Here is a 21,898-nt window from a genome sequence, read left to right on the forward strand (position 1 = left end):
GGCTTCTTCCCAGGAAAGGCAGAGACAGGGCCTACAGAAGCTAGGGCCGCAGCCTGTAGTGATGGGGTCTATGAGTTAGTTCAGACAGAAGAGGCAGATGGGTTCTTTCTGGAAGGCTTGTGTGATGTCTGAAAACATTTCCCTGAAGGAAGGAAATTAGGAAGGGTATGATTGAAACTTCATCTTATGCCTTGGGGAAACAAAGACCAAAGCAAAATTTGACTCAGGTTGTGACTCAGTGATAAACTTCTGTCTAGAGTAGAACAGGCTTTATTTTGTATAAGACAAAAAGAGAACCTGAGGCCCAAAGAGAGCTCTTGGATCTGTAGGTAAAATTGTTGGGTTCATACACAACTCACAGGGCACTACATCCTACCATTTTCTTTTGCATAGAAAAATGAACCTCAGAGAGGCCAGGTGTGATGGCTCACACCTGTAATCCCAGCACTTTGGGATGCCAAGGCTGGTAGATCAGGTTAGAGACCAGCCTGGCCAATATAGGGAAACCCTATCTCTACTAAAGACACAAAAATCAGCCAGGAGTGGTGGCACATGACTGTAATCCCAGAAACTTAGGAGACGGGGCAGGAGACTCACTTGAACCCTGAATTTGCAGTCAGCTGAGACCGAGCCACTGCGCTTCAGCCTGGATAATAAAGCAAGAAGTAAGAAAGAAAGAAAGAATGAGAGAATAAGAGAGAGAGAAAGAAAGAGAGAGAAAAAAACAGAAAGAAGAAAGAAAAAGAAAGAAAGAAAGAAAAGAAAGAAAGAAAGAAAGAAATAGAAAGAAAGAAAGAAAGAAAGAAAGAAAGAAAGAAAGAAAGAAAGAAAGAAAGAGAAAGAAAGAAACAAGAAAAGAAACCTCAGTTTTGTTGAGTTTTGACTTTACTCCAAAAAGCTTCAGGTTTAAGAGTATGAAGTTAGGACCAATTTATACCATTAGAGGATGGGTCCTGAATACTCTGAAAATCATTCTTAATGCTCATTGTGATTGGTTTAGAAAAGACTGATTTAGTACAAAAGAAAAAAAGTGATTTGTTTAGGAAATGGTATTTAACTGCAATTTTACTCTCATTGTTTCATTTAGATGTCATAATTTTCTCCTTTAAAGTATTTTGTAAAATCTCAATCACAATCCACCACTGCAAAATGATTTCTAAATAACCATTATTTATTTACTGAACATTGTGAGATTTGATCAGATTTCACCCAGAAATGCTGAAGAGACATTTAGTATACTCTAAAACACTTGTATATATGCTTGTCTTGTGGAGGCGCAAGCACTATGGACTCAAAAGTGGGAAGCTTCTCTCCCTAGTAAGGGGAGGGCACCACTGGGATCACTGGTGCCATCTCCTGCAATGGATCTTCTGATGTTGGGTCGAACAGAAATTCAGGAGTTGATTTCCCTCGGCGGGTGGAGCGGGATCCTTCCTTGGCTATCTGTTCTTTTGCTACTAACACTGCTGCTGCCTGCCCTCTTAGCCACTGTGGGGGGTCTAGCACCAGCTGTAACCAAGTGTCTATGTATGAAAACTGGTCTGAGTGTCCTGACTTACCAGTTACCTTGTGCCATATCTTAGAAACAAGGGACCTGTCCAGGCTTCTTTCTGATGGCCAGGCCACTTCTAATGTTGGCCAATCTATTCCACACAAAGTTCTAAGTTTCCCTGGTGTCATAGTAACCCCATAGTCTCCATTAAATCCCATCTTAAAATTTTTCAACATAGTTCCTAGCAGAGTAGGCTTACTTTGTGTCTGACCCATGTTTCCTCAAGACAAAACACCAAGCTCACACCACACGCACACCACAGAACAAAGAATGGGTAAAAAGGTCACATACACACTTTTTCAGTTTTCACCAAACCAGAATCAAAACCAAAATCAGAGTATCCAGAAATCCAAGCCAGGTCAAACAAAAACCAAAGTATCAAGCAATTCAAGTCAATTCAAAAACGAAAGCCAAAGTGCCAGTACAGGCACGCAGTGGGTGATCAGGACACACTTCCACTCAAGTGGAGTAGGCAAGTTCCAAAGACCAGTCTTACCAAGTTTCAAATGTCTGGACTCCAAGTGCCTGTTCCTTCCCGGTGTTCAGCCACTGCGTTGATCCTCCACAGGGGCCTACCACACACCGCTCTGATGAGGCGTTCCACCGGGGCAATTGCCTACCCGGGAGCGCTCTCAGGATCCACATCGCTCAAACTGGCTGGAGTCCCCCGCAGGGATGCGCCACAGGGCAGGCCTAAGCCAACTAAGGGGCAGCCTCAACTGTCCATCAGTTACCTCGTTTCCTGGTCAGGGAACCAAGAAATGTAGCAGGACGAGTCACAGACAAAACTCCTCAGACACCGGATTAAAGAAGGAAGAGGTTTTTTATTCGGCCGGGATCCTCAGCAGACTTGTGTCTTAAGAGATGAGCTCTCTGAAAAAGAAATTCCTAGGGCTTTTAAGGGCTTACAACTCTAAGGGGTCTAGGTGAAAGAGTCGTAATAGATCAAGTAAGCATGAAGAACGTGACTGGGGGCTACATACATCAGCTAACAGAACAAAAAGTTTTTTTTTTTCTTTCGAGACAGAGTCTTGCTCTGTCGCCCAGGCTGGAGTGCAGTGGCGCAATCTCAGCTCACTGCAAGCTCTGCCTCCTGGGTTCATGCCATTCTCCTGCCTCAGCCTCTCCGTGTAGCTGGGACTACAGGCGCCCGCCACCACGCCCGGCTAATTTTTTTGTATTTTTAGTAGAGAGGGGGTTTCACAGTGGTCTTGATCTCCTGACCTCGTGATCCGCCCGCCTCGGCCTCCCAAAGTGCTGGGATTACAAGCATGAGCCGCCGCGCCTGGCCAGAACAAAAAGTTTTACAGTGCTTTCTCATACAATGTCTAGAATTTACAGATAACACCAGTAGTTTTGGTCAGGGGTTAATATTATTATTATTTTAACCACCAGGGCCAGGTGGTGGCACCAAGGTCGTCTAGGTATTTATCTTACTTCTGTTTCTTTCTTTTTGCTTTCTCCCTTTTCTCCTGTCTTATAAACTACAGAAAAGGGGAGGGTGGGGAGCAACTGGGAAGGACAACAGGAGAAGTGGTGGTCTCATACCATAATACAACAGCTAAATCTAGCTCTGATGCTTATTCTGTGTGGACAATAACAGCAGAGCCAATGGCTGATTTGTGGGAGGTAAAAACTACTTTTGCAGAATCGTACATGATTTCAGCAGAAGGGCAAGGACATTTCAGTTGGGAACAGATTGCTCTGTGGTAATGTGATCACTATGTACCCAACAATGGCTCTTTCTTCCTAGCGTCAATGCAGATGTTATTTTCTCCTTAACTATTATCATCTCTGTTTCTAACCATATAAAAGTATATCCACTATATATCTGAAGTAAATTCATACTAGTGGTGCAACATCTCCAGCATTTTAAGTGTAAAAAGAGAAAACGTATGATGTGTTTACTCACTGTTTTATACTCTGTAACACATGAAGAGAAGACCCTTTTATTCATTGCCTGTACTATTATTTTTAAACTTTCTGAAACACTTTATCTTATATCCAGCATAGAATTGAGTTTCCCTTTTTGATTTAATCTGACAATATTTTTTTCCTCTAATAAGAGCATGTTATGCTATGATCTATATGCACATATCTTCTTTTGCTGTCTTGTTTGTTTTTATTGATTTTGTTTTGATGTTGTGATATTTGGAAGAGTTAAATTTTTATTCTGATGGCTACCTTACGTAATTTCATAAAATCATCTCTTTCTTTAGACAGTAGCTAATGTCTCTAAACTAAGAACAATGATATTAACTCTTTCTTGTCTTCCCTATGTGATCTTTCATCCCCCAATTGGATATAATAATATTAACTTTGTTTCCCCTGGTGCCATTAAGTATGCCTACATTTCTATAAACAATATCCTTTGACTCCCAGGCATTACAGATGTGCAGTCAGTAAAATCATCCTGCAGAATACCTTCTTTTTCCTTTTCTTCTATTTTTCTTAGTGTATCATTTCTGTAATGCCAGAGCACCTACGGTTGCATTTCTTTCTGTCAGCTTTATCCAGCATTTGTTTTTGTCTTTTATTTAAGGTTAAATATATTCCTTGCTCACTATGACACTGGGGAAAGGAAGGTTTTTGTTGTCATGGTTGTGCTTGTACAGTTGCTTATTTAAAAACATTGGCGAAAACAAAAAATGTATGTAGATAGAATGGAGATAAGACAGAAAATGAGAGCGATTGATGATGAGTGTGCTTATTCTAGGCTGGGAGGGGTGCTACACCGAGTAGTGTCTCCAAGGCTACAGGAAAGGATGGTTGATTGGGAGCAGGTGGAGTTTCCAGTGGAGGAGAGAAGTCCTGTCTTCAACAACCTGTGCAGAACCAGGAACTGGTAATGGTTCAAATCAACTTACAGACCTGGAGGTAAAAATTTAGGACAACTCGTTTAGCACCTCGTTTCCTAGAAAATATTAGCTACTATTTGCTGAGCATCTGTCAGTCTGTCTGTAGCATGGAAGATCTGAGTACAGGGGAGACTGGATTAGTAACAGTGGGTCGGAAAATTATATAATATCCATCCAAAATTCCTGCTTTACATACACTGCACTTGGTATTTCCAGAACTAGAAGTTAAAGAAATTATTTGTGCTTGAACTTGCAGAAAACTGCCTTTTCCCGTCTTCTCTTGCATCTTAAACTGGAGTTTCTCTTTTTCTTGAGCTTCAGTGTCCTTCCCAACTCACTTTATAATTGACTTCCTGCAGTTTCTCCTTAGGGCAGGGCTTTGTTTCAGAGGTGGTTAATTTGTAGGGTTCATAGGATACAGACCACTCACAGCACCTGCTTTTTGCCATCCTCACTCTCAGCTGGGAGTTGAGGCTCAGGAAGCCTTCTGCAAGCCTCAGCTGCTGTTCTCAGATTAATCTGCTAAGTTCTTTTTGCCTAGTAGGAATCTCTGAATTTAGGAACATAGATGTTAGCGCTTGTATTTCTAGTTTTTCCAGTTCCCAGGGCCATTAAAGATTTTTTTCCTTTCCTTTCCTTCTTCCAAAAAAGTTGGTGATTCCCCTGGGTCCCTGTGGTTTAACCTCACAAAAGGTTCATGATGACACCCTGTTACATTGTTTTGTCATAGTTAATACTTCATTATCCCAGTTGCTCGGTCAGTTTTTGTGAGAGATTCAGGGATATTAATAAAACTGTGCTGCTGCTACTAACATCTTGCATAAAAGCCCTATTAATTAAAATGTTTATTTTACATGTGATTTGAACTTGTAATTTTTATTCAAAGTTTTTCAATAGAGATCCAGAAAAGACCCTCCTTATATTTGTAGTTTTGTGCATTGCAACACTTTCTAGTGAAAAAAAACAAAACAAAACATTAGAACAACACAAGTGATAGTAAAAGAATAAACCCTACAATCCATTAATTATAAAATGAAATACTGTGCAGGTGTTAAGAATGAGGGAATCAATAAGAACTTGTGTGGGGTAACTATAAACTTTTAAAAAATAAAGTATATGCTCATGTGACCATATTATCGTTAAAAAAAAAACCAAGCATACTTGCACACAGCTTCAAGCAAAATGGGTACATTCATTTAAAAATATTTAAATTAAGTAAATGGCCCAATAATTTAACTTTGTAAAATTCTATGTCCTCTGATTATTTTATATGCTAGAAACAGGCATTACTGTTTTGTTTATTTCATTTCAAATAATTGTAGTCACATGAGGTTTAAGTTATAATACACAGAGGTCACATATGCCAATTTTTTAAATGGATACCTTATTTACTACTATTGAGTTTTGAGAATTCTTTACATATGCTAGATATAAGCTCTTTGTCAGATATAGGGTATGCAAATTATTTCTCATGGTCTGTAATTCAGTTTTTCAACCTCTTTACAGGGTCTTTCTAAGTAAAAAAAAAAAAAAAAAGAAGTCCAGTTTTATCACTTTTTCCTTTTGTAGATTTTGTTTTTGATATCAAGCCTAAAAATTCTATGCCTAGCCCAAGGTCTCAAGAGTTTTCTTCTATTTTTAAAAGGTTAATGAATTAATAAATTTATTTATTTATTATTTTTGAGACGAGGTTTCGCCCAAGCTGTAGTGCAGTGGTGCCATCATTGCTCACTGTAGCCACAAACTATGGACTGAAGTGATCCTTCTGCTTCAGCCACTTGAGTAGTAGCTGAGATTACAGTCACGAGCTACCATACACAACTTAAAGTTTTGTAATACTACATTTCACACCTAAGCCTGTGATTTATGTGAGTTAAATTTTATATAAAGTATAAATTTAGGTCAATCTTAGTTTTTGTACCTATGAATGTCCAATTGCTCTAGCACCATTTGTTGAAAAAGGTATCCTTCCTTTAAACGGATTTTGCATCCTTGTTAAAAAAAGTCAGTTGAATATCCTGTGGTCTGTCACCTTTTAATAAGATAAAAACATTAACATTCACCAGATATCAAAGTTTAGAAATTTTTTTAAAGCCAAACTTCTGAAAATAGAATAAAAACACCTTCACATGTCAAATTAGTCAATTTGCATAGGACTAATTCATTTAAGTATATTAAAATACAAACTAATTCAAAACACTAAGGTGATAATACAAAACTATAAATTAAAGGCTAATTATTAAGTCAAATTGCTGTATTCTATGTCTTAGAGTGAATTCAGAAGGATCCATTGTATTATTGAATAGGCAAGTTTTAATTTCAGAGGATGAAACTGATATATTACTGCCACCTTGTGGATATTCTGTTATTATAGGCTATTATAAAAAGCAATGAGGATATGTAATCTGTTCTAACAAGAAGCATTTCCTTTTTTTTTTGCCATTTTTATTATTATTATTATTACATTTTAAGTTCTGAGATACATGTACAGAACGTGGAGGTTTGTTACATAGGTATACACGTGCCATGGTGGTTTACTGCACCCAACAACCCATCATCTACATTAGGTATTACTCCTAATACTATCACTCCCCCAGCCCCCAACCCCCTGACAGGTCCCGGTGTGTGATGTTCGCCTCCCTGTGTCCATGTGTTCTCATTGTTCAACTCAAAAAAAAAAAAAAGAAGCATTTTCTGCTTTCCCAATTTCTTAACTACAATGCAACTTTATGTTTAATTTAACTAATTTAATTTTTTTTGAGACAAGGTCTATCTCTGTTGCCCAGGCTGGAGTGGAGTGGCGTGAATATGGTTCAGTGAAACCTCCACCTCCCTGGCTCAAGTGATCCTCCTTCCTCAGCCTCCCGAATAGCTAGGACCACAGGCATGCACCACAATAGCCAGCTAATTTCTTTTTTATTTTTTGTAGAGATGAGGTCTCACTTTGTTGTCCACGCTGGTCTCAAACTACTGGGCTCAAAGGATCATCCCGCCATGGCTTCCCAAAATGCTTGGATTTATAGGTGTGTGCCATAGCACCAGGACAAAGCAACTTTAGAGAAGTCTTTTTTTCTTTCATAAAAACAGTTGTAGATATTTTCCTTATGGAATTTATTTGTGATAATATATTTTAAGAGATGGTTTAATTTGTTAAATAATTTGTCTCAGATAATAATAATTGATTAATATTAAAACTACAAAACAAATAGGGTCTTCTTTTACTATGAAAAATGAAAGTTGATTCTGACATCTATGTAAACATTTTAAGTATTCAAAGTATATAAATGTGAAGTCCTATCAAGAGTAATTAGACAAGAGAAAGAAATAAAGGGCATTAAAATTGGAAAGGAGAACATCAAATTGTTCCTGTTTGCAGATGACATGATCTTATCTATAGGAAAACCTGAAGACTCTACCAGAAAACTTTTAGAACAAACAAATTCAGTGAAGTTGCAAGACACAAAACTAATACACAAAAATTGGTAGCATTTATATCTATGGAAACAAACTAGCTGAAAAAGAAATCAAGAAGGCAAACCTATTTACCGTAGTTACCAAAAAAAAAACCTAGACATAAATGTAACCAAGGAGGTAAAATGAAAACTACAAAACACTGATGAAAGAAATTGAAGAAGATACAAACAAATGAAAAGTAGAAAGTAGAACAGAGGATACTGCAAGCTGAAAAGGGTAGGGAGAAAGGAGGGATGTAAGAGATTGTTAATGGATACAAAATTACAGCTAGGTAGAAATAATAAGTTCTAGTGTTCTATAGCACTGTAGATGACATTCATGCTCATGGATCAGAAATACTAATGTTGTTAAAGTGACAGAACTACTCAAAAGCAACCTACAGATTCAATGCAATCTCTATCAAAATACCAATGAACATTCTTCACAAAATTAAAAAAAAAATCCAAAGAGATTGTATGGAATCAAAAAATATCCTGAATAGCCAAAGCAATCCTTAGCAGAAAGAACAAAACTGGATGTATCATGCTACCAGACCTCGGAATATACTACAAAGCTGTAGTAACTAAAACATCATGGTAGTGGCATAAATACAGACACAGACCTATGGAACAGAATAAAGAACTCAGAAAATCCACATATCTCAGCCAATTGATTTTTTACAAAGATGCCAAGAACACTCATTGGGGAAAGGATAGTCTCTTCAATAAATTGTGTTTGGAAAACTGGATATCCAAATGCAGAAGAATGAAACTAGACCCCTGCCTCTCACCCTATACAAAAATTAACTCAAAATATCTCAAATGCCCAAATATAACACCCAAAATGGTAAAGCTACTAGAAGAAAACATAGGGGAGATCCTTCAGGACATTGTTCTGGGAAAAGATTTTATGAATAAGGCATGAAAAGCACAGGCAACAAAAGAAAAAATAAACAAATGGGATCACATCAAGCTAAACAGCTTCTGCACAGCAAAGGAAATAATAAAATGAGTGAAAAGACAACCTACAGAATGGGAGAAAATATAAACTACTCATCTGGCAGGAAATTAATCTCAAGAATATACAAGGAATTCAAACATATCAATAGCAAAGAAACTCAACAATCTAATTAAATATAAGCAAATTCTCTGAACAGACATTTCTCAAAATAAGACATACAAATGACCAACAAATATATGAAAAAATGTTCAACACCACTAATCAGCAGGGAAATGCTAATCAAAGCCACAATGAGGCAACATCTCACCCCAGTTCGGATGGCTATTATAGAAGAGACAAAAATAAATGCTGGCAAAGATGTGAAGAAAAGGGACTTTTTTTTTTTTTGACAGTCGCATTCTCTGTCCAGGCTGGAGTGCAGTGGTGGTGTAATCTGGTTCCCTCTGCTTCTAGGGTTCAAATAGTTCTCCTGCCTCAGCCTCCTGAGTAGCTGGGGGAAAAGGAACTCTCATACACTGTTGGTAGGAATGTACATTAGTGCAGCCAGTATGGAGAACAGTATTGAAACCCCTCAAGCAATCCCACTACTGGGAATTTATCCAAAGGAAAGAAAAGCATTATATTGGAGAGCCATCGGCATCCCCATGTTTATTCCAACAGTATTCACAATAGCCAAGATATGGAATCAACCTAGGTTTCCAACAACAGAAGAATGGATTTTAAAAATGTGGTATATATATACCAAGGAAGGCTATTTAGCCATAAAAAAGAATAAATAAAATCTTGTCATTCTCAGCAACATGGATGGAACTGGAGGATATAATGTCAAGCAAAATAAGCCAGGAATAGAAAGTTCAACACCACATGTTCTAACTCACGCAGAAGCTAAAAAAAAGTTGATCTCATAGAAGTAAAAAGAAGAAGAGCGAATACTGCAGGCTGAAAAGGGTAGAGAGAAAGGAAGGATAGTAAGAGATTTGTTAATGGGTACAAAATTACAGTTAGTTAGGAGTAATAAGTTCTAGTGTTCTATAGTACTGTAGATGACTATAGTTAACAATACTATATTATGTAGTTTAAAATACCAAGGAGTAGTTTGAATGTTCCCAATACAAAGAAATAATAAATGATTGAGATGATAGATATGCTAATTACCCTGATCCGATCACCATCTACATGTATTGAAACATCCCCATATAGCCATGAATATGTATAAACTTTGTCAATTTATAAAGTAAAAAAAAAAATCTTGAAGAATGCATTTGAAGAACTTGTACTCAAGAAATCAACTTATTTTAAGAACTTGAGTCTCCTGGGAATTTGTGTTTTCTAGACCAGTACTTCTCCAAATTAAAGCAAATTTAGGCTGGGCATGGTGGCTCATGCCTATAATCTCAGCACTTTGGAAGGCCGAGGCCGGCAGATCACTTGAGGTCAGGAGTTCGAGACCAGCTGACCCAATATTGTGAAACCCTGTCTCTACTAAAAATACAAAAATTAGCTGGGCGTGATAGCATGCGCCTGTAATCCCAGATATTTTGTAGGCTGAGGCAGGATAATTGCTTAAACTGGAGAGGTGGAAGTTGCAGTGAGCCAACATTGCACCACTACACTCCAGCCTGGGCAACAGAGCAAGACTCTGTCTCAAAAAAAAAAAAAAAAAGCTAATTTATTTCACTTTGGTTTTGTGTCAAAATGTAGATTCTTTTAAAGTAAATCCAAAGAATTTAGATGTAGTTGAAGCTTGTAATCTGTTCTTAATTGTTTTAATAAAAATAAAATATTTAGATTTAGAGTAAATCTAAAGTGAGGCCTGAAGCTGCTCCCAGGTGATACTGATGCTGCTCATTTTTGCCCACATTTTGAATCACAAGGTTCTAAATTAGTGGTTTGAAGTCCTACATGCGTAATCACTTGGGGAGCTCAATTAACACCCAGCAACAGACTAATTATTAATAAATCAGAAACTTCAATATTAGGCTTCAATCACTGGCAATTTTTTTTTTTTTTTTGAGGTGGAGTCTCCCACTGCCACCCAGGCTGAAGCACACTGGCACAATCTTGGCTCACTGCAAGCTCCACCTCTGGGGTTCATGCCATTCTCCTGCCTCAGCCTCCCGAGTACCTGGGACTACAGGTGCCCACCACCACGCCCAACTAATTTTTTTGTATGTTTAGTAGAGACGGGGGTTTCACCGTGTTAGCCAGGATGGTCTTGATCTCCTGACCTCGTGATCCGCCGGCCTCGGCCTCCCAAAGGGCTGGGATTACAGGCATGAGCCACTACGCCCGGCCAATCATTGGCATTTTTAAAGGTCCCAGGTGATTCTAATGTGAGGTCTTTACAGACATCTTGTAAGTTGAAAACTATAAAGTGTAAAATTGTCTTTGCCTCCCTTTTGGAAACCGCAAATGAATGTCAAAGTTGGAACAGAAGTAGAAAGCATACAAAAATGAACTTGACAATACCCATCTACCGATCCGTGATAGGTATTTGTGTACAACTTGACCTACTTGACTTTTAAGGTCAGTTTGCTCCTATTATTATTAAGAATAAGTTCTAGTACAATGATGGCAATATTTTTCATTGACAGCAGTTCACCCATTGAGTGTTGATACCATGGGTCTGAGTGAAGCTGAGGATGGAAGAAACACAGGGTGAGGGAGCGGGATAGTTTGCCCCTTCAAGGACTGACAGGAAATAACACAAAAGTGGGGGGGAGGTGGGAAGAATAAAGTCCACCTTCTGAGTAAAGCAAAGCAAAGTGTTCTCAGCCAATCCAAGGTTCACTGAGATTACTAAACAAGAGGGTACAGCAAGGGTTCAGGTCCCTTAGAAATGAAGGTAAATGATTCTGAATAGCTGAGATACTTGCTGAAAGCTAAGGGAATATGGGAGATAAGTGGTGGAAGGAAGTTATAAGTGACTTTATGATGAAATGCTGAAACAAAAATTTTATCTCGTGTGTCTCATTTCTTACTGCAACATGTATATATTCTTATAGCTTATCTTAAATTTCTTTTCTCTCTCCATATTACATGTATATTTTTTTAATTTTATTTTTTTTTAAATGGAGATCGCATCTCCCTCTGTTGCCTAGGCTGGACTCAAACTCCTTGGCTCAAGCCTCGGCCTCCAAGGTATCTGGGACTACAGGTATGAGCCACCATCTTGGCCAAATTTTTAGTTTTAAGAGGCATGGTCTCATTTGTTGCCCAGGCCAGAGTGCAGTCACATGATCATGACTCACTGCAGTCTCCAACTCCTGGGCTCAAGAAATCCTCCTGCCTCAGCCTCTCAAATAGCTGGAACTACAGGCGTGAGTCACTGAACCCAGCCTCCTATGCTTTACAATTTTGCTCATAGAATGAGACAACTGAGATAGAATCATGACAGAACTACAAGAAGAATGAGCATCAACTAGAAAGCTAGATTTGCAGCTGGATGCAGTAACCACAAGAGTTTGGGTCAATTTTTTCCCATCATATAAAAGCAACTCTAAAAGTAATAGTTATCTTCATTTCTGAATAAAAGTTTCTGATTCAATAGCTCTAGAATTGTCCTGAGACTGCACTTCTAACAAGTTGTCAGGTAATATTGACGCTGTTGTCTGGGGATTTCACTTTGCAAACCACTTCTCTAAATAATACTCTAATGCACTTTTTTCCTGTCTGCTTAGAGAAATGATGAGTGTAGTCTTGTTTGCTAAATGTGAAAATTACAAAACTACCACTGGGGATGTTTTTTTTGGAAGTTTATTGGAAGATTAACATGTACAGATATAGGGCAGGCAAAAAAAAAGAGACTATATAATTGTTTGCTGGTGTATTTTTGTCTGTACAGCATTTGAACACCCTTTCTATGTTTGTGGAATGTTCTGCTGTGTGATTCTTCATGGTCTCAGAATCTATAAAGTCTAGACATCTGTCTTCCCTGCCCCTGGTAGAGCACAGGCACATGATCTCACTGTTCTATGGTGGTGGTGATCACGGGGATCGTCTCTAAAACAAGGGGTGCCATCCAGTGTCCCGCTGCCGCAGCCACACCAGCCTCATCAGATTGTTCCTCTGTCATCATTTTTGCCATAGTTCTGATTGACTGGCCATTTTAATCACTGCCCACTTTAAAAAAAAAAGATTCTCTAATCTTGCCAGAGTTTCCATGAACTATATTTCTTTTCTGTTCAAGTTAGAGTAATGTATATTGCTTGCAAAATAGAAGCTAACAGAAACCAAAGCATAGGCCAAGAATGATACAGATTACAAGCAATACAGTTTACAATGGAGTCATTTTAATGATAAGCAAAATACTCTTTCACTTAGGTGAAATGTCACTTCCCAATGCTTACACATCAAGTATCCAAAGCATTTTTTAAAGTGGAAGGTAAACAAGAATCACCTTCCTCTAAATTCTGAAATTCTGTACTCAAAGATGACTCTTAAATTTGGTTTCACCAGAACTGATCAAATGGGATAAAAGTATAAGATGCAGGAAAGCTGATTGTCTAGTAGGCTAGAGTCTCTCTTTCACTGTATTTTGCTGAGTGGGAGATGGGTTCTCCTCAGGCCAATAAATTGTAAAGACAGACTCTTCTCTAAGCAATATATAAAATGCAATGTTTTGATGTTGCAACACCACTTTTGTAGTACACCTGCTCACCATGCCAAAGATGACAACAGGTAGGACAAAAATAATAGTCCTAGGGACTCTGTATCCTTCACTGTTGACTAAAGTGAAATGCTTTTTAAATCATTTTGAAGAAAAATTTTTAACCGTGTTTTCATTTGACTATAGTTATCCTCTGATTATTGCACATTTAATACTCTGCTTTATATATTTAGCTTGAGGGGATTTTATCCCATTTCTCAATATGGCAGTAAAAAAGAATTCTATGAAATAGTCCAATAAAATGTGTATCGTATATATTTAAGGTGTGCAACATGGTGTTTTGATGTATGTATACATAATGAAATGGCCACAACTGTCCAGCAAATTAAACTATCGATGACCTACCACGATTACTGGTGTGAGTAAGCATGTGCGCGTGTGTGTGTGTGTGGTGAGAGCACCTAAAATCTACCCTCAACAAATTTTTATACGCAATGCAATGTTATCGACTACAGTCCTCATGCTGTACATTAGCTCTCTAGAGTAATTTATCCTATAAAAGTGCAGTTTTCTACCCCTTGACCTAATACTTTCCATTTCCTCCTCCTTCCTGCTCCTGAAAACCACCATTCTTCTCTCCATTTCTATGTGTTTGACTTGTTCTAAATTCCACATAAAAGTAAGCTCATGCGTATTTTCCTTTCTGTGTCTGGCTTATGTCACCTAGTATAATGTTTTCCAGATTCCGGGTCTTTTTTAGGAAAAGAGATTTTAAGGAGAAGTAAAACAAAAGTTTGTGTTGGTTAGAGACTTAGTTTTATTGTGGACAGATGACTTGTGTGTGTTTTGGGACTTAGAAAAGTAGCCAGGTACAGTTTCGGTCTTGGAGAAGGCCAGAGACCATTCACTGAACCAGCTATTTTATATCTTCTTGGGCCCCACCATGATTCTCTGACTCTCTGCATCTTCTTTAATCTTTTTTACCTTTGTATTAGCCCATTTTCATGATGCCAATAAAGACATACCCAAGACTGGGAAGAAAAAGAGGTTTAATTGGACTTACACTTCCACGTGGCTAGGGAGGCCTCAGAATCCTGGAGGGAGGCAGAAGGCACTTCTTACATGGTGGCAGCAATAGAAAATGAGGAAGAAGCAAAAGTAGAAAGCTGTGATAAACCCATCGGATCTCATGAGACTTATTCACTATCACAAGAATAGCACAAGAAAGACCAGACCCCATGATTCAGTTACCTCCTCAAGGGTCCCTTCCACAACAGCGGGAATCCTAGGAGATAGAATTCAAGTTGAGATTTGGATGGGGACACAGCCAAATCACATCATTCCACCCCTGGCCTCTCCAGATCTCAATTCTTGACTTCTGTGCAACGGCAGGCTCAACACCACATGGAAGCTGTCAAGGCTTGGGACTTCCACCCTCTGTAGCCACAGCCTGAGCTCTATGTTGTCCTCTTTCAGCCACAGCTGGAGTGGCTGGGATACAGGGCACCAAGTCCCTGGGCTGCACACAACACGGGGACCCTGGGCCCAGCCAATAAAAATCACGTTTTCCTCCTGAGCCTCTGGGCCTGTGATGGGAGAGACTGCTGGGAAGTTCTCTGACACTGCCTGGAGACATTTTCCCAGTGGTCTTGGGAATTAACATTTGGCTCCTTGCTACTTATGCAAATTTCTGTAGCTGACTTGAATTTGTCCTCTTAAAATGGGTTTTTCCTTTCCATCGCATTGTCAGGCTGCAAATTTTCTAACTTTTATGCTCTGCTTGCCTTATAAAACTGAATGTTTTTTACCAACACTTACCTCTTGAATGCTTTGCTGCTTAGAAATTTCTTCCATCAAATACCCTAAATCGTGTCTCTCAAGTTTAAAGTTCCACAGATCTCTAGGGCAGGGGCAAAATGCCATCAGTCTCTTTAATAAAACATGACAAGAGTCTCCTTTGCTCCAGTTCCCAACCAGTTCCTCATCTCCATCTGAGACCACCTCAGCCTGGATTTAATTGTCCATATTGCTATCAGCATTTTGGACAAAGCCATTCAACAAGTCTCTAGGAAGTTCTAAACTTTCCCACATCTTCCTGTATTCTTCTGAGCCCTCCAAACTGTTCCAGTCTCTGCCTGTTACCCAGTTCCAAAGTTAATTCCACGTTTTGGGGTATCTTTTCTGCAGCGCCCCACTCTACTGGAACTAGTTTACTGTATTAGTCCATTTACATGCTGCTGATAAAGACATACCTGAGACTGGAAAGAAAAGGAGGTTTAATTGGACTTACATGTGATTGGGGAGGTCTCAGAATCATGGCAGGAGGTGGAAAGCACTTCTTACATGGCAGCAGCAAGAGAAAATGAGGAGGAAGCAAAAGCGGAAACCCCGATAAACCCATCAGATCTCATGAGACTTACTATCATCAGAATAGCACGAGAAAGACTGGACCCCAGGATTCAATTACCTCCCCCTAGGTCCCTCCCACAACACGTGGGAATTCTGGGAGATACAATTCAAGTTGAGATTTGGGTGGGGACATGGCCAAACCATATCAACCTGTACAAACCAGAGAGTGCCATAACTTCATCACCAGAGGATCTGAAAAACTCCTTCACTCATTGATTAATAGCCTTGCTTGTCTGAGCCTAAGAAAAAGAATTTTGCTTGGAAGGTGGGATGGTAGTGAGCAGGGCTGGCAAATGTCTGGCAGCCTTTCTCAGAGTGGTCTGAGACTTAGCAGGAAATGAATGCTCAGTCTCAAATACTGGCAATATAATTTAGGGAAGCATGAGGTTATGGATGTGGCTTGTAGAATAGGGATTATATTCCTCTTGTTATGAATTAGACTGTCCTTGGTCAGGTTAGCTGGTCAAGAAAAGTAACCACTTAATAAAAATAATTCTCTTTTAAAATAACAAATGAATTTCAACTCACCACAATAAAAATATCAAATAATTTTAGTTTCTCCAATAGTTACCTCCAATTGTAAAATTGTTAAACACCCCCTTCTTGCTATTTTACTTTGGTAGGGATCTTTGAAAAATACTATAGAAGGCTGGGGCTTTCTTAGCCATTTGCCATATAACAAAGCCTCCTTTATCTATAGACATACGAATTTATGACACTTATCACTAGGAGGGCTTAGTGCCACAAGCCCTCCCTTTGGGTTTGTCTGTTTCTTTATGATATTGGTGATCTTTGTTGATTTTGTGGTTGCCTGGTCTCTATGTATTTGGCTTGAATGTATTTCCTTAGTGCCGTTTTTATTTGAAGGGAGGTGAGATTCAAAAGCTAGATCGTGTGAGTTTTTGGTAGCCACTCTACTGAGTCTAAATTTGGGGGAAATTGGGGTTGTTTTCAGTTTATATTTTTCTTTTTCCTCAGAGATCCTTGTTCTAATAAATTTTGTTTTTAAATTTAAAGACAGGGCTTTGGAAAATTTTAAGTTAAAACTTGATCTGATTGTTGCCTTAGGAAGGACATTCTATTGAGTCAAAGATGGTCTGCAAAGGTGGAGAAAGAGAACCCAATAAAAATGCTTTACATGAGAGATTATTGCAGCTAAGATTAGAATAATGCTGGTGAAGACGGTAAGCAGCTAGATTCAAGACACATTTTGATTGCAGAGTCAATAGAACATACTAAACAATTCTATGTGAGGTGTGAAAGAAAATGAGGAGTGAAGTGCCAAAGAATGGGGCACACTCAAATTCTACAATGTAGCCATTAAAACCACTGGAGAAAGTGGGATAATATCTTGGTGGGGACAATGATGAAAAAAGGAAGCAAATTATATAATCAGATGGAAGTGACTTCAGAAGAGAATGCACAGGGAATAATGGTGACAAAGCGAAGATCTGTCCTTCCTCTCTGACCCCATGTGTCAATGGAGAGGCAAGAAAAGGAAATGTCCATTTAACTGCTTTTCAGAAAAAAGTGGTATCAAGTGAAAATAGGTGTCAGACAAGAGGGGGTAGAAAAAGATATGTTATAGAGAGGATTCGAAATATAAAGGCATTTATACACAATAAAATGATACTAAAGGGATACAGGGACCGCAGCTGTAAATGAGGCTATAGGATGAGAGTTTGTAAAGGAATAGCACTGGAGGTACTCTAATTATGGCACTATTAGTTAAAACTATCATGGAAAATAGCTTGAAGGTGCATTTTAATGATGAGGGATGAGCAATGTTAAGTTGGAAAATCTTGTTTAAAGGCTCAGTTACACAACTTACCAGTGTCAAGGTTCCAACTAGAATGTTAGCATGATAGGAGGCATATCCTATGTTGATGAGAAGGTATGCATGGTCTATTTTACACATTAACCTGGTAGGTCTTTTGTAATTTCTACATTTATTGTTGAGTAGAGTAATTATGACATCAGAAGGAAATCATCCAATCATGGTTTCTGCTTTTCTTTTAAAATTTCTTCTCACTTTTATCAGTCTTTTACCTCTTCTCACTATCTAGACTTCTTTTGTCTCACCTCTCCTCTGTTATATAGGTTCTGGTATCTTGTTTGATGTACTAATTTTCTAACATCTTATTTTATGTTTGAAACTAATTTTTGACAATTTTGTAGCCCAGAATCTTAAAAATGCTTAACCACAGTGGTTCGTGTCTGTAATCTCAGCGCTTTGAGAGGCCAAGTTGGGAGGATTGCTTAAGCCCAGGGGTTAGAGACCAGCTGAAGCAACATAGTGAGACCCTCTCCTATAAAAGAGAAAAGAAACAAATACCTAACTGGAATATAATTCTTGTGCTGAATCACAGCTATCATAACATCAACCATTCACATTTTTGAAAGTGAACATTGCTTTCTAGATGACCCCAAAATCATGTGGGCCTATTCATTTCTCTAGTAATGCCACCTTGTGACATCACTAATGACATAATGTCTGTATCTATACAGTGAGCCTCACATATGCAGAAGAAGGCAACATTTTCAAGCAAAACCTGAAATTTTGTGGCACAGCACCTGGTGAGACTGTGGGTTTGACAAATATCTCATCACTTTATCATCAAGTTAAACACTATTCTTTTTTATTAAAGCTTAATAATTAAAGCTTAATTCTGCAAGTGAAATTTATATATACTGCTTTATTAGTACATATATGACACTTTGTTTTCAAACATTGCCATAGCCTGTTTGAAGGAACTTGAGCTTCAGAGTTACAAAATTGCCTCTGCTATGATGGAGAAGAGGAGGAAAAAATGCTTAGATAAGAGCAATTTAACTTAAATGGAGGAAGTGGTGAGTTTTGTTATGTTACAGGCTCACTGAATCCTGAGCAGGTCAAATGTGTCAAATAGCTTCATTGAGAGACTGGATTTCAATACTAAAAGTTTTTATATACCATTAGCTTTGATGGAGAAATTGAAAAGGATTGCCCTACGTCAACAGTGTTGCTTTGCTAAGTGTGCTTTGCAAAGTACAAGTATCTGCCAAGATGGTAACAATTAGGAATTACTTTTTGATAGCAGCCTTCTGTTACAAACTTAATTAACATAGAATTTTGAATGCTTGCAGTGTCTATATTGACAAAAGGACAAAGACTTTTTGAGCCAGCTAACTGGGCTTTTTACAATGGCTTTTGAAGATTGCAGATGCCGCCTACAGAGACGACAGTCATATTTGAGGTAACATTGCTCATTCTTGGAACTCTTTACATTTAATTTTTTTATTCAATGTTTGCCTTCTCATTGAATTATAGGCTTCATAAAAACAAGGATCATATTCTTGGAATTGTGCATAATGTGTGGCATGTTATAGCCTCTCAATAAATGTTGGTTGAATGAATAATCTAATTTTAATTTAGGAAGATTATTCAAACTGGCAAACTGTGTTAAATAATGCATTGATTTATTCTATTACTCAAACTTCAATTAGCAATAAAAAACAGAAAATGAGCAGGAAAAAATAAATTTAATAAATAGCTTAGCAACGTTATTCATTAGTTTCTACCTTATCTTTCTTTAGTAAATCTATTCCTGGAGATAATTTTGATCTGAGGGCTATGTGGTCAACAGTGAATGGTCCAATGGGTAGCAAATAGAAAAAGCCAAGAGTCTAAAAATTGAAAAATTACACAATCAATTCCCAAAATGTTTATATGTACAAAAATAACATTTGATATTGTTTGAGACCTTTATGTGTCACCTGTTAAACACTGGAGAGTTATTAAAATCCCAGTATAATTTCATAATGCAACACATAAAAATAATTCTGAGTGCTCTTGCAAAATATTTCTTAAGCCGTATTTGAGGGGTTCAGTTACTTCACTGGATATTGAACCTTTTGAATAATTCTATTCTAATTCCATATCTATGGTGTTGTGTGTATGCATATAAGGGGGAACAAACTTACTTTGTTATGAAAATGTTTTTTGAAAGATATTTCTCTCTAAAATAGAAAACACAATCAGTCAAGGAATGTCTAACGGGATAGTAGCTGAAAAAGCTGAAGTTAGTTGGGACTTAAATTGCATGCAAACATTTAGAAATCAATAGTTCATTATGGAGGTTTGCTTCAAAGTTAAGTACCAGGTATGCTACAAAAGTTTCAAGAAATAGGTCATTAGGCATACCTATCAACAATTATGTTCAATTCATAGCCAATGAAATACAAGAACAAAAAAATTATGTCCCAGAAAAATAAACTTGACTCTTCCAGTCCCTTGTTAGGAGCAAAGGTGCATTACCTAAAGCCATCAGGGCTGCAGACAATGCTGTGAAGTTTATCCTAGATATATTACCATCTTTGAAATCAACTCAGCAGTTTTGCTTTTTCTGAAAAAACTACTTTTGGTTAGATACGTGAAGCCAATCATAAATTCCTAAAATTTTTCTCTGAGGGGAGATGGTTGGATGCAGGGTATTTACAATGGCCACTATTTTGCAAACCCATCTTTAAAGAGAAATGCTTCATGAATGTAATATGGTGAAGACAGGGGCCATTGTTAATGTAGGGGTTAATGGAAAGCTTCCCCTTCACCCTCTGAAGTTTTGCTGGAAAATAAACTCATAAAAGGCAGACTATTAGAAAAAAAAAAAGGCTTACAAATTTATTGAACTGGATAGCATAGGGGAATCATAGTAGAATGATTACCCAATAACCAATGAGGTGCAGATGATAATATACCCATCTTTTTAGAGGAAAGGAAGATGGGAATGTGTGTATAATTTTAGGAGGGTAGTAAATAAATTTTAGGGGAATTCAATGGGCTTGAAGAATATACAATGGCCTGGGACAAAATCTGTTGGCCTTACAGGGCAGACAATGGTTTGTGACAGAAGTCTGCCAGTTGTTTTGACAGACTGCAGTCCTTCTTCCTGAGGTATTAGTTCGGTTAATGAAAACTCAGGAAAGAAACAGTTTTTTTTTCTTTGTTTGTTTTTTCCTTTAGTAGTTCTGGACTTTAGGCAGATAAGGGAACTTTAGAGAACAGCTTTATTCTGTGCTGTGGGAGAGACAAAGGATTGAGAGAGAGGAGCTGGAAGAGAGGGGTATTGTGAGAGAGAGCCTCTGGTTTCTTCGGTTTAGCATGTCAAAGCACCATATTTTGGGAAATTGGTGTCTGAGCTTCAGCATGAAGAGCCTACTCTCAGTAACTACTGGCAGTGCAAGGTCCTTTCAATGATTACTTTTACTAATGTGAACTTAAAACATTCCAGTGAGGCAGGTAAAAACCTCAGTTAAATGAGTGGGAACAGAATTACAGAAATGTGGAGTTTTGTTTAAGTAAAGGGGAACAAAAGAGCGCAATCCCATCGATTTTGATGCTGACAGTGATTGAGGTATTAGTGGTGTTAACAGCTTTAACAGCGGAGCACCCAGGCAGGACCAGAAATTCTTTCCGAGTTTGACGAGTGGGAAATTACAGCAGAGAATCTGGAAGAAGAATAACCAATAGATCAGGAAAAGCAATACTTAAATTCACTTCTGAGCCGAAATTGGGCTTTTTGGGGGATGGGCGTGGCAAACAGCCGTCGAGTTCCTTAGGAAATAATTAGGGACATTTTCAGCAGCTCCCGCCACCTACTACGTCCGGTTTACTGCGGGATCCACAGAATGGAAGTTGTCCGCCAACAGGAAGAATGCCTCTTCCCTCTGCAGGGCTTCCTTTCCCCCATCGAGGGCCCCTGGGGACCACAGGTCCCCAGCGGGTAGGGCGGAGGCGTGGCCTTGCGAAAGTCAGCGGAGGTCACTCAGCGCTCACAGCCTCCTGCCAGCGCGCTCTGTGTTTCTCTGCAGCCCCGAAGCTCACCAATGTAGCAGGCGCCCCAAGCTCAGTCCTCAAGAAGCCATGGCGAAGTCCAGGGGCCGTCTGTACCTTTGGATGTGCTTGGCTGCTGCGCTGGCATCTTTCCTGGTGGGATTTATGGTGGGTAAGTGAACGAAACACTCTCTCCTGACTCCGGGGCTCGTGATTCTCTGCAGAGATAAAGGGAGAAATCCTGG

At 38.6% G+C, this 21,898-nt stretch overlaps 1 protein-coding gene and 1 non-coding gene across 2 annotated transcripts in view; both read left to right on the top strand.

Moving 5' to 3' along the window:
- The window catches only part of LOC129483953 (N-acetylated-alpha-linked acidic dipeptidase 2-like), a 61,198-nt gene that overhangs the window by 15,529 nt on the left and 23,771 nt on the right, over positions 1–21,898 (top strand). The window contains exons 2-3 of the mRNA XM_055281366.2: positions 18,968–19,077; positions 21,554–21,825. Of these exons, the coding sequence (XP_055137341.2) occupies positions 19,025–19,077; positions 21,554–21,825 (325 nt within the window). The 5' untranslated portion in view covers positions 18,968–19,024. The remainder of the gene's footprint in view (positions 1–18,967; positions 19,078–21,553; positions 21,826–21,898) is intronic.
- On the top strand, positions 11,387–11,457 carry LOC129485562 (small nucleolar RNA SNORD56). The gene has a single exon (XR_008658702.1). It is a non-coding gene; the product is annotated as a small nucleolar RNA SNORD56 (small nucleolar RNA).

This window comes from Symphalangus syndactylus, chromosome 6 (assembly GCF_028878055.3).
Source record: "Symphalangus syndactylus isolate Jambi chromosome 6, NHGRI_mSymSyn1-v2.1_pri, whole genome shotgun sequence".
Lineage (NCBI taxonomy): Eukaryota > Metazoa > Chordata > Mammalia > Primates > Hylobatidae > Symphalangus > Symphalangus syndactylus.